We start from the raw sequence: 14,018 nt of genomic DNA, 5'->3' as shown, positions 1-14,018 counted from the left end.
CTAGACCAGGGGTCACTAAGAGGCGGACTGCGGTCCGGATCCGGACCCAGACGCTGTTGTATCTGGATTTTTAATTAGATTATGCATTATTTATAATTCATCCAGTTCAATTTGAAAACTGACAATAAATATTGTTGAGATATTATTCAATTGAACTTTTTTTATTTAATTTGACAGTCAGTTCTTGACTAATAACAGACGTTGATACAGCTGTTGTCTACTTCAATAATTATGGGACTAAATCATAGCGCACGTTAGACATTACAGTGATGTTCTGGACCTTTGCTTGAGGAAATTCTCTCGTTTAATTATAATTGAATACCTCCTTCTGCTACAACAACAAAAACTCAGGATGCTTTTCTTTTATATTGCACAAAAATAATGAGCAAAAATAAACAAATAGGTTCCGTTAATGTCATAAAAAAACAGAAACATCCAGTTTCTCATACTGCTGTAGACACATGGGCTGCATCACGATAAAGGGAATTGGTGACCGTGCATTAAATACATTTTATACAGCTTTATGTAATTATTTCAGTCTATTATATGGTTTTTTTTTTAATCTTTACTGTAGAAAGTAAACATCACTTTAAAATAACACACATTTCTAAAATTTGATGGAAAATGCATTTACCATCTAGGCCCTGAACAACATTTAGGGCATTCTCTTTTTTAATTATTATTATTATTATCTTTTTTTAGCACACATCTACATTAATTATTATCCAACATATTAGTGTATGAATCCATCATATTAAATGATTGACTATACATACCGGGTCACTGGTGTAAAGAGGTTGACAGACTTTCTTCAGTGTGTCGAGGAATTTGACATTGTCTTTTGCCTCATTGGCCCGATCTGTTATCCTGTCATCCAGCTCCCGCCACTTCTACAAGGGTACATGGGTACATGGTGGAAAAAGTTACATTTTGAACGTCATCCTTCAAAAACCCAAAGGTTAGAAATTTGGAAAATAAAATTGCATTCCTTATCCACATGGAACGATCATCTTTACACTGTGGATTATTGGATTTTTGACAATTACTATAGCTCATGCAACTATAACATTTTACCACAGAATTTGCACAGAAATTTATCTTGTGATATTACACAGCATCAATTCTTCATATTGCGTGTATACACACATCAAACCATAGTCTGATCAGATCAACCAAAAACCTGGTAAAACTGCTGTATAACTTCTTTAGGGAATTACTTTGCAGAAGTTTGACACGCAAGCCTCCGTACCTTCATAATCTTGGAACGGCTGATATGGAGCACCATCACCACTGCCTTAAACTCTGGGCCTTTGATGTGATCGATGATGGAGTTGAATCTTAAAGACATATTTTTCCAGTGTTCTAACTCACTCAGTGGCCCTGCAGAATCAACCTCTTTCCTCAACAGATCACTTTCTATCAGGACCTGGTGATTATGGACACAGAGAATGGTTACAAGTTCCCTTTCCAGGGCAGCAATTCAATCAACGCATCTACAGTAAGATTCATTTAGGAAGTGATATGCTTTAACACTTCAACATATAGATTGATTCACTATGGAAAATCTTCCATGTCCAGCGTTATTAACGGTTTACATTTATATTTTGTACTTGTAATTGTTGATACTGGGAGAAACCGTGTTGTGACCGTCTGTTAGTGTAATAACAATAAAATCATAATTTTACCAACCTTCTCAATTTGCTTATACCATTGCATCAGAATCTCTTCCAGTCTATGCACCATGTCCAAATTAGCAGCGGCAACTTTCATGTCATCAAGAGAGGCCAACGTAGAGAAGTCAATATCTGTGACTGTGTTCAGATGAACAACACTCTCATTGCTCTTCTGGATGTCTGGGGCACAAACAACAAAGATAAAGATCATGTCATTTCCTTAAATGCCACCATTTGTTTACAACAATATCATTGTTAACAGATAATGCAACAATTGACAATTTCAAAGCAATAAAGTGTGACTTGCCAAACAAAATGGTTCAGACATGGTACTGCTTTAATGTCTTCTCAACATCAAAAATAATGTAACTGACAACTTACTGACAACAATAAAAGAATGACTTACCATCTAAGGAGCTAATATAACGTTTTATGGTGTACTTGAAATTCTTTTTTAAATTTTCTCCATGTCTAGAGTTATTTAAGACACCCCAGTTTTGAGCTGCGTCAATAACTGGAAGCACAAAGTTGAAGGAATTCCTTATTCCTTTCAGGAGGCCATCTCTGGCATCGACCATTGAGAAGAAGATTTCCTACAAAGCATCAAGATAGTATCATCCATCGCGTCACCAAACCAAAAGGCAAAAAAGCAAAATCTAGCTTAGGACTAGTTACATGGTCTTCAGCAGTAATCATCTACCTAACTAATGCAAGTTAGTTGCAAAAGTTGCCAATGTTTCAAAATGAATACAGGAAATGCAGATTAGCTTATGAGTAAAATTAGCTCCATCGTTAAATAGTATTAACAGCTGTTGCCTCCTCAGACATGATAGCATCAACTTCAGCAATCTTACAAGCACTCCAGCAACATGATGCATTTAAATGGCCTTAACTCAGTTGTCATGGGACTGATGGACTTGACATTTTTCACATTGTATCCTTTTATAAAGCCCCACTATTCCCAAGATTGGAATTTGCATGATCTCGATCAATCAATGATCTATAAAGGTGTTTTTTCAAAGTGTAGATCCGTATTTATGATAAAAACTTCAACACTTTTTCTATTAGGAAGATTAATATAGAGTTGTTAAGCCTTGGTGGATTTCTGTACTCTCAGGTAGCCTTCTGTTTTAAAGATATTTTCTAAAGGCTTGACAACATACATTCATGTTTAACTGTTACATACTGTATGACTAATTTAGCACACAAAGATCAATTCTGATTAGATAATCCTCTAAAAAGGGAGAGGTGCATTCAACTTATGTAATAGTCACAGCACTGGGGGTGCTAAACTCACAAAATAATGAATGTATCTTTTACCATAAATGATAATTCTGTCATGCCCATTCAACAGTGATTTTGTTTGGCTATTAAAATATAATAATTCGTTAAAATGTGTCCATTACACAAAACAATGAACATATTACGATTACAGAGACACACTACTATATACATACATGTCTTACCTCATGTATGTTTTCTGGATTCACAGGAACATCCACTTTACTTCGTCTGAAAGTGCAGCAAATGCCTGTAAGGCATGTCTGAGACAGATCAGCTAAAAACAGCCTCAGTATTTTCTCCCCGTTGGTGGTCCCACGATATGAGCGTCCACACTCTGAAATGATATTAAATACAAATTGTTTTTAATGAGATGAAAAACAGTAATTGATACGGATTCTGATTGAATATCAATCATGTAATGCAATTATGCCTACCTATTCCTGGGATTTCAGCCTCTTGATACACAAAGGAAATTGTTTTACAACCTTCTTTGCTGAAGAATTTATCAAAAGCATCCAGCTGTTGAGCAAGAAAACAAAAAATAAATGTTTTTTCACTGTTTTTAACAGTAATGGGTTACTAGTCATAGTAGTAACTACAAGACCCACTGGCAGACTGAAATGCACCAATATGATGTGTATTGGTTGAAATGGTGCTGCTTTTAGTATAATAATACCCACAGCCATGTGTAGGCAATTTGCAACAATGCTAGAATCATAAACCATTCAACCGACCATGCTATCATATGATGTTCTGACAGAGTGAAGCCAAAACATGTGAACTTGATCCAGTCGATCTATCTGGAAAGTAAAATGAGAAAGTACAACTGAACCAGATTTCTGCCAGATGAAAAAATGATCCCTTATCAATGTTGGGTCTTGGCTTTCTCATTTCTTTTGTTCAGAGACCAGATTGTGACTGCTGAGATGATTAATTACCTCTCTTATACCCTTATCCCACCAAATGTTGTGTCTATATGCAAGTATTTAACACATGGGAAAACACACTAAAATGAAAATGTTACAGTCGTTACTTCTTTTGTTTTATTCTGTTACTTATTCAGTCCCTCTTTCAATCTCTCACCAGAGTTGGGATTGTTGGAACAGTGAAAAGAATAACAAGATGAGTCTTATTTTGTTTCTGTCGAGTTTGAATAAAGTGTGTTTTACGATGATCAGAGAGGGAAAATTACTGTTCTCTGACTGAAGTCTGATGGCTTTGAGGAGAGAGTATTAATTGAATGTTTTATACATTAACTAATTATAATAACTGTCCAAACGTCTCTATTAATAATTCACTTCAACGAGCGACAAATAGCATCAATGGAAAAGAGGCGATAATTAATGTCTCCACCAGGGTGTCATGTTTCCATCACTGCCAATCAGAGCTGGAGCCGATAAACACCTGTGACTACTGCAGAGTAATTTGTCTCAGGAATTAATGCCGATTGTAACCTTTCCCACTGGAGAAAAGGCCAGCTTCTTCTCCAGTGGGAAAGGGGCTTTATAGGATACTCATGGGAAAACTCACAGATGAAGAATCCAAAATAAATTCCTCTACTGCTGTTGGCGTCAAGAACAGCCTGGCAGCCAGGATGTCAATCATGTACTGGTGTGCAGGGGTGAGGAGCATCTTTCGCTCTTCTCTTGCCTGCTTGTATTTGGCCTGAGGAAGACAAGGGTTGTAAACAATATCAATTGTACTGCTGTACCATACTTCATAAGTTAAAGGGATTTGTTTACTTGTATTCTGAAAACCAATGATCCAATAAAAGTGTTAAATAAATTTACCTGACCACGCTTGTTTGCTTTTAGATCATCCATCATGAAGCGCTCAGGCAATGTCATCCCATTGGCTGTTGAAAAACTCAGTTATTCTGCTTATTCTTTCTAGATTACATTTATAAAAACAAACTAATTAGTCGCTGACTAGTGCTGGAGCCTCATGAAATTGTTTCATATAGCCTAGTTAGTCTATGATGAAGCCACAAAGAGGAGTTACATTAGTGTATTTTTTCACGTAAATTGGGTAAGTTTTTCATCAAGCTGACGATGTTGGAAGGGTTTACTTAGCTACATTAAACGGACTAACAGTTACCGTTTAATAACGTTAACGTTACATATTTGTGGATATGAGGCACCCCACCCACAAACCAAACACACAGTAGAGTACTCGCTGGTGTTTCTTGTTTTTTCCCCATCCAAATCCAACCGTTATCAGCTGAACTAACGTTAGCGTTATTACCCTTGCCGTTAACCGTGGAGATGCCACGCGCTCTAGCCGTTAGCTCCAGAGAAGAAGCTGTGAAATATACCAGTAGCTAGTTTATCTAATGAAAGCATAGCCTGCTCTAAGCTAAATAACATTAAAGCTAACATTAGTTGCTTTAGTGTCGTGTAATGTAACGTTAATGGTTGTTAAATTAGTTTCGGTTACTAAATGAGCGTTAACTAACGTTAGTTGAATTAACCTAGTGATAGCTTAACTACATTAGAGCTAGCGTTACCGTTAGCAAACGTGAAGATTAAAATTACCGTTACAAAAATAACGGTATCTCGGAGTGAGACAGTTTTGCCGTTAGCTAACGTTAGTAGCCAATAGTTAATATTTTAAGTTACCTCTTTTTAACTTTGCTAACATTATTGTAACATATTTTCTGCCCTTACCAAAACTCAGTTGACCACATTTTCTCTACGTGCTGTTTTCCAAAGACTCGCTGGTGTTTCTTGTTTTTTAACCGCTATCAATCAAGTTGTCATCCACATCCAACCGTTATCAGCCGAACTAACGTTAGCGTTGTGACCGTTGCCCCGTTAACCGTGGAGATGCCACGCGCTCTAGCCGTTAGCACCATAGACGAGGCGATGATATAGCTATACCAGTAGTTCAACTCTCAACGTTCCTCGCCATATTTCAGTTTGCTTGTGGCCTCAGTTTTTGAGCGCTCGTCAAATATTGGATTATTCTCATTGTCCATGCATTTCTCTCAGTTGTAGCCCTATTCATTTAGTTGACTCTGTTACGTTAAACAGGTGAGAGAAGCAGACAAAAACAAACTTGGAAATCTCTCATGTGAAATAATCAAAGCTGTTCTGACTTCAAAAGAAAAGAGTGCTCATGTAGGACCCGCTCACTCACGGGGAAAGCTGGTTGAGAAACTCTTCAGTGAAACTCTTTGCAGTTAAATATAACGAAACAAAACCACTAAATCTATCTCATGTACCTACAGAGAGCTCTAAAAACAAGAAAAACAAGGCCATTCATATTATTATGTACATTTGGCCTGGTTTTATTGTGAATACCAATTAATAAGTATGGTTAAAAGAATACATACAAACAGCAGGATACAAGTTTAGACAGAACCTTTACAATAATGTTTAAAACATAAAAACAGGCAGCATCTCAATCCTGTGCAATAAAGTTACATCGGGGCTGTAGTCCAGCGCGGTGGTGCAACAAACAACATGTTACATTTGGATGATGTGTGACGATTGAGTGGCTCGAGGTCCAAGAATAGCTGCTGCTTTTTATGCATTTGATATTTTTAGCCTTGTTTGATCAAACAAATTAACACTACTTCACTCTTGCATTTAGTTGAAGGCAGCAAAACAAAGATTTCTCGTCTTTGAAATCAACTATAATAATGCTAAAAATCAAGTTCTGGGAGAAAAAAAAAAAATGGCCTCTTGTTTGCAAAGTCCCACGTTCCAAAGCTTTCAACGGAGTCGTTTTAAATTGTTACGGTGGCAAGGAGCAGCACAACTAGTATCTCAAATATCAATACACCAATTAGTTTTGCAACTGGAAAAATCCTAGTATTTAAGACTGCTTCATAATTCCTTCATGTAGCATCATTCAATACCAAACAACAGATAAATAATGTTTCTAGTTTTGCAATCCAGTCAGTATTCATAGACTCTTTCCCAAAGATGTTGAACACATAGAAGCCATAGAAGAGTATGGGAAGTTATGGTATGAGCGGTAGATTTATACAATATTTGATATTAAAGTGACTTTGTAACGGATAGCTTATGGAAACCTAGAAAAAGAGCTGCTTATAAATACCGACTGTGCTTTCCAGAATCACAACACCTCCTGTCAGTCCTGCTTCAGGTAGAATTTGTTTTAGTGTAAAGACAGCTCGGAGAAAGGACAGGATTGAAATGCTTCGGGAGGTTCGATCAGTTTTTCACATTACCATTTGACCCTACAGTACAACAAGCAAGTATAAAACACAGAGTAATATCCATGTCCTCATGTGAGCAATCTAAATATACAACTAAGTCAGGCAGAATATCACATATTCTGCTTTTCTCTGAATACATACATCCTGCACTGCTTCTCCATTTAAAATATAACAATAATCATAACATAAATTAAAATGCACTACAGAAACAAAACGCTGACTAAAGAGATGCTTTGAAAGACACTGAGGCGGTTCAGAGTTCGCCCCTCAGTAGCCGAGTCTGTTGTCTGTTAGTACAGCCCCTGAATGGAAACCAAGCAAACACTGAATCCACCAACGAGGATCTAGAGCTGCTCGTTTTGAAAAGGAAAACTCTGCAGTATGAAGTTTTTTTCCCCCGCTTTCTTCTCTTTGGCTTTTACACCTTTAGTTCAGCAGGGACATCATGACTGCAGAGTTCACCTTCGAGGCTGAGAGAAACACCCGGAGCTGTGCTAACATCCACCCATGAGGTCGCCGTGTGGCTTCACTACTAGTTCAGTACAGTATATACAGGAGTCATGTGCATGCTTAAATTCTTCTGGTTTCTTTTTTTCCCCTCCCAAAAAAAAAAAACAAAGTGGCTTCAGTTTTCAGTACTTCTAAAAGTTGCCGACATATACAGAATGTAGTAATCTAAAGTTTTTAGCATCGCTAAAAGTCCTTCTTCTGAATAATAATAATAATGAAAAAAATAAAAGTATGTTGACGCCCCTTTTCGGTGACACGATTAGCAATGCAGTTGCTTTAAGTGGGTGAGAAGGCTGCGGCGTATTAGTGTGTGAGTGAAGGTAAAGTATTAAACACTGATGAGGATGTGTGTCCGCGACTGCACACCTGTAGTGTGTTTGTGTGTAGCTCCAGTGTGCATGTTGAGGGGTGGTGAGAAGGAATGTGTTTGACACTTGATCAAATAGTAATTGCACACATATATATATATATATATATACACATACATATATATATATATATAGTGGCAATTTTGTTTGTTTTATTTTACAGGTCCGTAGTTTTTTTAGTAATTTCCTTGTTAGTTTTATAGGAAACAACTATAAAATGTGATACTAATTGTAGGTGAACTACTGTAGATTAACAGTTTAAGTCGCTTCCAATAACTTATTTCTAATTGATAGTATAACCTAAAAAGTCTCAAGTCAGCACACAGTAGGTCAGCTCAGCATTCAAAAATATATATATAGTATGAAGAATAAAGTTTCAAATAATAAATGACTAATAAATGAATATTTGCTTCTAACTGAAAGAACTTAGTCTCATTTCCTCTATAATGGGTACCAAATGATGTAGCTAGGACTCATAAAATAAAACATAAACCTAATTTCTCAATAGTCCTATGATAATTTAAGAAGCAATTCATGTCAGGTCCCGTGCATAAAACTGGACAAAGCATATATTGCTATTAGACTTAGATTTGGAAGTGATCAGGCTTGAATAATGACCAAAACTTAACTGAAGCAATTGAAGATAAAAGTGAACTGAAAGCTCCTCCGTGTCTTCACTTCTGAGAAGAGTGAAAATGCAGAAACATAATTAATTGAAAGAACACTGTGTGTTTCTGTTTTCTTGGTGTGAGCTCTTCAAATCAAAGCCTCGTGATTACTTCTAAACCTGGAGTGAGAAGTGCAACTGTGCATTTATCTGACAGATAAAACAACACAAAGCGTGCCATATGTCAAGTTTAGTCTACTCTATTTGAATGTTTTCACCCATCTGGTGTTCCACACAAACCAAAACGCATAATAAAAGAAATGATCTACCACCACCGTTTGATCAGGTCTGGTGCATGCGTGAGGATAACAGTGAGCCCCTATAGCAGGGCTTTCTCTGAGTAGGGGGCCTGCGAGGGGTCTGATGAAGGTGCTATGCTCGGGCCAGAGGGGGAGCTGTAGTTTGGCGTCTGCGTCAGGCCCGGCCCGATGGCTGGGTTCTGGTAGGACTGTAAGTCTGCTGGGGCCATGCTGCCTGGAGCTGCGGTGTAGACTGGAGGCTGGCCCATGTACATATGAACGTCACTACGAAAAAGAATGAAGCAACATTAATAACACCACAAACAGCAAGGTGGAAAGGTAGAATTCATACTTTGGCTCTTGCTGTTTTTAATGCACTCTGGCACATAATTGACATTAAAAAGGACAATATCCACCAACCAGTCATGTTACAGTTTACTGTACATCCATGGGTGTCCAAAATGTCACGCCTTCATCATTCTAACTTGTTAGACGCTTGTGTGAAATGATCATATTTAGTATATCAATTCTTGGATTATGGACAAAAATGTATTTTTGTGAGATCGCAGTGACCTTTGACCACCAAATTCGAGTCAGTTCAACATTGATGAGTGAACGTTTGTGCCAAATTTGAATGAATTAGGAAGGAAAGGCCGTCTCTTATATACGCCTGGTTCTACTACTTGAGAATTCACAGTAAAAATAAACAATCCACTCTAGATGGGAGGTATTATGTTGCTGTTTTAAATAGGCTTTTTTTCTTCCTTGATGAATGGTACATTAAAGAGAGAGAAAGCAAATAATGGAAACGATTAACACTATTGCACTCTTTACTCTGGTGAAATGGGGATGACGTGCAGCAAAGTTTGTTATTTGCGACAAACTTGCAATGTGCGTAGTGAACCAGAAGAAGAAGCCACTGGGGTTTGTGAAACTCACCTGGGAGCTGGCTGACCAGGTATGGGGGTTCCAGCTGGAAGCTGCTCCATGGGGACGGTGTAACCCTGCACCGCGGCATACGGACCTGATGCAGGCTGACCAGGGTAGACCTGAGCTCACAATCATGAATAGTGAGTGTTAGAGACGGAGGAAAGTCTACGATCGAAAAGTCTTGCTCGCGCTCAAAACCCCATTGGGATGGTAGACAGTTTAGACTTTTATGCCTTTAAATATTTCCGATGTGTAAGTGACTGTACCTGTTGTGCTGCGTTGGCAGGTTGCTGCATGTAGTACTGTTGGCTCTGTAGCTTGGCGTACATGGCGTAAACTGGATCGTCATTCATTATCTTGGCATACAAAGACAGAGCTTCCATCACCTTCACATTCAGCTCCGACAGCTCCGAGTGCTTCCTGATGATACAAACCAGAAGATTACATTTAGATTTTCTTAACTTTATATTTGCAGATGGCTTGAATTATGTAGCTTTAAAATACTTAAAACATTCTGCGGGCAAAACTTGTCACGTCAGCACAATGTACCTGTCTATATCCTCCAACTTCTGGTCAATGAGGGGCCCCATTTGATTGCAGGCACCTGATGTAAATACAACAAATAGTTATCAATTATATCTGTATTCAACAATAATAATCCACGTTTTCAAGATAAAATATCGGATTAGCTTCTACATACTGACATTAACTTTTATCTCACTTACAGTCACTTCATACAGCATCAACCCGGAGTTCTGTTTACCTTCCAACTGTAGCAACTCAACGCTGTCCGACTGGTTGTCTGTGGGATCTGCACTCTGGATCATCTGCAGCAGCTGGTCCATTTTGTCCTGAAGGATTTCAAAAATCATGTGATGACACTTTCCAGATACTTGTGATCTTCTAGATACATACTCGTTAGATACATCGAGATCTCAACAAGGCAGAAAAAGCATCGTGAACACGAGGGAACTTACTTCGTCTATATATACAGGCTCTTGTTCGGGCTCTATGGTCTCCACCTGGATGTCCTCACTGAACTGTACCGTCTTCTTCTCCGTCTTCACTGTAGATTTCCAAGTAACAGCGAATGCGGCAGCAGCAAAACAACGAAACAGTATAAATCAGTTACACAGATTTAGGAGGTCAGGGTGTGCTGACGGTCGGATACTGGCGCAAAAGACTGGTTCAAAAGTTACAATCTGATACGAGCTATTGACAAAATGTTTTGATGTTCATATTTGTATGTTGGAACACACAATCCAATAACGCTCATGAGATGTCCTCATCATGTTTGAGTATTGGAGGTGTTTTTACATGAATGGAGGAAGGAAAGCAAAGATAGCAGAATGCACACGTGCAGTATGAGTGTTTTGAGGGATGACACACCTGCAGAAGCATCATGCCAAATAATATGATGAATGAGCAACGAGCGATAAAATGAAAAATGTGTCAAAGCAATAAACATGTAGAGGACCTACCCCATTCTGTGGGGTTTTGAAAATTCATATGTTAATACAAAATAACAACACAACAGACCTACATTTAAACTGTTGACACTTGTGTGTACCTCCAAGTACGGGAATTCTTTTCAAAATATTTAAAAACAGCGATGAGTTTTAGAACTAAAATAAGGAGCTCAATTGTCCTGTGGAACAACCATCTGACAGGACACTACATTAACAACAGTATAAATAAATAAATAAATAAACTATATATCCTCTGAAGTTAAGTTTACAGTGGAGGAATAGACACATACACACACAATATAGAATCCATTCAGGCAGCAGTGAAGGAGATGTTACATGCATGGTGTGTTAAAAAGAGCACACTATGAGACTTAGATGTAGCATATGAATGTCTTACAAAAGAAAAAAATATTCTATATAAATACAGCAGACACTGACTTGTTAAAAGCAGTATACAAAATGGAAAGAGTTGTTTAAAGAAGAGCAAATGTGTCCAAAATGCTATCAGAGAATTTCTCCTATGCCTTCCTAGAAGTACGGGCATTGTTGCAGTTCACGGCATATGATAAGCCGCTGATCACTTTCTGTTGTTCTGTCTTGTTGTTCTTTGCATTGTTTGACTAGCTGTGTGCAAATGATGAAGCATTTCCCACTCGAGGATCAATAAAGCAATATTGCTAATGGACTGAATGGCCTATCAAAGAACTAAAGATGAAATGTACTCACTCATCTCAGGCTCTGCAGTGAGGTCAGCTGTGACAAAGTTAGAGGGGAACAACCCCACCCCCTGGTATGTTTCCCCTTTCCACCAGTTGGGGTCACTGAAATAAAAAAAATTAAAAATGTAAGCCCACAGAAATGATCAAACAACAGATTTAAACGGTTGTCTTCTCAGTGCTGCATTAAGATCTTATTGGCTTAGTTTGCAGCTTCAAGATTCTTTTAAACATCAGGATATTTTCACACAGCTCAGAATATCACCTCGAGCTCAATCCGCTCAAGTCATGTGACAAATCCTTGCGTGCCGTTTTTTCCCTACTTACAATTCGTGTGTGTAAAAATTCACCTATCGTCCAGGATGGTGATGATTTCCCCCGACTTGAAGGTGAGCTCGTTGTCCTCAGCGGCCTCAAAGTCGTAGATGGCGCGGACTTTCCTGCCGTCGGACTTGTGCGAGGAGAGCAGGCCGGAGGTGTTCGGGTAAAGGCCCGACAGGGAGGTCTGCGGCTGCTGACGTTGCTCCTTCAGAGACAGCTCGATAGCTGCACACAAAAGAGACGCACACATTTCTCCATTGACGTCCGAGCATTGAAGAACTTTTTTTCCCAGTGTCCAGAACTAGGCTGAAACCCTAAATAAGCATTTCAGTGTGCAGTCTAATTGTGTGATCATCTGCTAGTGTCCTCACCTTTGGCCAAATCGTCTTCTTCTTTCTTGTTTGTCGAGGTGGAGGGATCCTTTGCCACTAAAGCAGGGCTTGCTTTTGCTTGCTCTGCAGCCTGTGAAAAGAAAAACGATAATCACATGCACAACTAGAAGAATAAAAAGATAAGTGTGGGTCTCAATGTTTAAGCAAAACAACCTAAAATTATCCAATTATATAAATCCCTTTTTTTGTTAGATCCTTTTCTGGCATTTTGCCTGTATTAGGCAATGAAATATGGGAAGCAAGAGAGGAGTACGACATGCAACACAAAGACGGAATTGAAATGAGGGTGTTGCAGTTGTATGGTCTGGATCTGACTCACCACTAGTCCACCATAAATAAAGCAATCCAAAAATGTACCTTTCACATAGAGTATGCTAAAATTCCACTCGACACACCTACCTGGGACCCAACAGCTGGGAAAGTAACACCCTGCTCGCGTAGATTCTTGATCATTGCTGAGATCAGACTGAGTTGGGGATCGTTGCGGAAGTCCTCTGCCCACTCCACCATCAAGGCTTTCAGCTTCTCACACACCTTGGGGTGGCCCTGGGGAGAAATCAAACAAAAGGCACATCATAAGAACAAGGGACATGGATGCAGCATGATCTAATTTCAAGTAATCAAACATAATTAATGTGGACAACACACTGAAATCAAAAGTTACATCACAAACCTTGTTTAGGACGTTACTGACTTCACTGGCAAACTCTCTGGAGCACACCTCTAAGTGGAATATCTTCCCACAGTTTGAGACACAAGCACCAAGGAGCTGTGAGGACATTGGTGCAAACAGTTCACCAGACTCATTATTCAATCAAAGGCAACATTTGACAAACATGTAGCACTTATTAGGATATAACTTATCACAGAGGAAAGGCGGTTACTCCACCAGCTCACATCTCAGTGAAACGTTAATTATAGATCAGCAGAAGACTACATGATGCCCCCAAGAACCAAACAATTACTGTACACTTATACCAAACATTGGTTGTTAACAATCTGCTTACAGTCAATGCCTGCATGGCCACGTGAGGATCCTTATGGTTCACTCTTCTCATTATAGAGCGGAGACATTCTTTAGGCCTGCAACACAAGTGTAGAAATTAAAAGGTTGTGGAGATTAACTGCTTGGTAAGGACCAAAAAAACAATCCAGCTATGTTGACTAGATACATCACTATATATGTTTTTTATAGACATGAAGGTATCAATATTTATCTTCAATTTCTCCATGTGCACCTGGACCCTGAGCTCTATCTCCAAC

General features: G+C 38.7%; 2 protein-coding genes across 2 annotated transcripts in view; both read right to left on the bottom strand.

Moving 5' to 3' along the window:
• LOC116393022 (dynein heavy chain 8, axonemal) overlaps positions 1-4,804 on the bottom strand; it is a 34,223-nt gene extending 29,419 nt beyond the window's left edge. The window contains exons 1-8 of the mRNA XM_031864900.1: positions 4,748-4,804; positions 4,488-4,706; positions 3,392-3,476; positions 3,140-3,291; positions 2,080-2,266; positions 1,690-1,853; positions 1,250-1,426; positions 777-890 (exon numbers count right to left, since the gene is read on the bottom strand). Of these exons, the coding sequence (XP_031720760.1) occupies positions 777-890; positions 1,250-1,426; positions 1,690-1,853; positions 2,080-2,266; positions 3,140-3,291; positions 3,392-3,476; positions 4,488-4,706; positions 4,748-4,804 (1,155 nt within the window). The remainder of the gene's footprint in view (positions 1-776; positions 891-1,249; positions 1,427-1,689; positions 1,854-2,079; positions 2,267-3,139; positions 3,292-3,391; positions 3,477-4,487; positions 4,707-4,747) is intronic.
• Positions 4,805-6,222: 1,418 nt separating this feature from the next.
• LOC116393021 (collectin-12-like) overlaps positions 6,223-14,018 on the bottom strand; it is a 39,614-nt gene continuing 31,818 nt past the window's right edge. Inside the window, exons 13-24 of the mRNA XM_031864899.1 lie at positions 13,763-13,838; positions 13,429-13,524; positions 13,155-13,301; positions 12,735-12,825; positions 12,393-12,588; positions 12,053-12,147; positions 10,835-10,923; positions 10,621-10,708; positions 10,407-10,461; positions 10,124-10,277; positions 9,867-9,976; positions 6,223-9,212 (exon numbers count right to left, since the gene is read on the bottom strand). Of these exons, the coding sequence (XP_031720759.1) occupies positions 9,008-9,212; positions 9,867-9,976; positions 10,124-10,277; positions 10,407-10,461; positions 10,621-10,708; positions 10,835-10,923; positions 12,053-12,147; positions 12,393-12,588; positions 12,735-12,825; positions 13,155-13,301; positions 13,429-13,524; positions 13,763-13,838 (1,402 nt within the window). The 3' untranslated portion in view covers positions 6,223-9,007. The remainder of the gene's footprint in view (positions 9,213-9,866; positions 9,977-10,123; positions 10,278-10,406; positions 10,462-10,620; positions 10,709-10,834; positions 10,924-12,052; positions 12,148-12,392; positions 12,589-12,734; positions 12,826-13,154; positions 13,302-13,428; positions 13,525-13,762; positions 13,839-14,018) is intronic.

This window comes from Anarrhichthys ocellatus, unplaced genomic scaffold, assembly GCF_004355925.1.
Source record: "Anarrhichthys ocellatus isolate YVR2014 unplaced genomic scaffold, GSC_Weel_1.0 scaffold32, whole genome shotgun sequence".
Classification (NCBI taxonomy): Eukaryota; Metazoa; Chordata; class Actinopteri; order Perciformes; family Anarhichadidae; genus Anarrhichthys; species Anarrhichthys ocellatus.
This window is presented reverse-complemented; position numbering and strand designations above follow the sequence as displayed.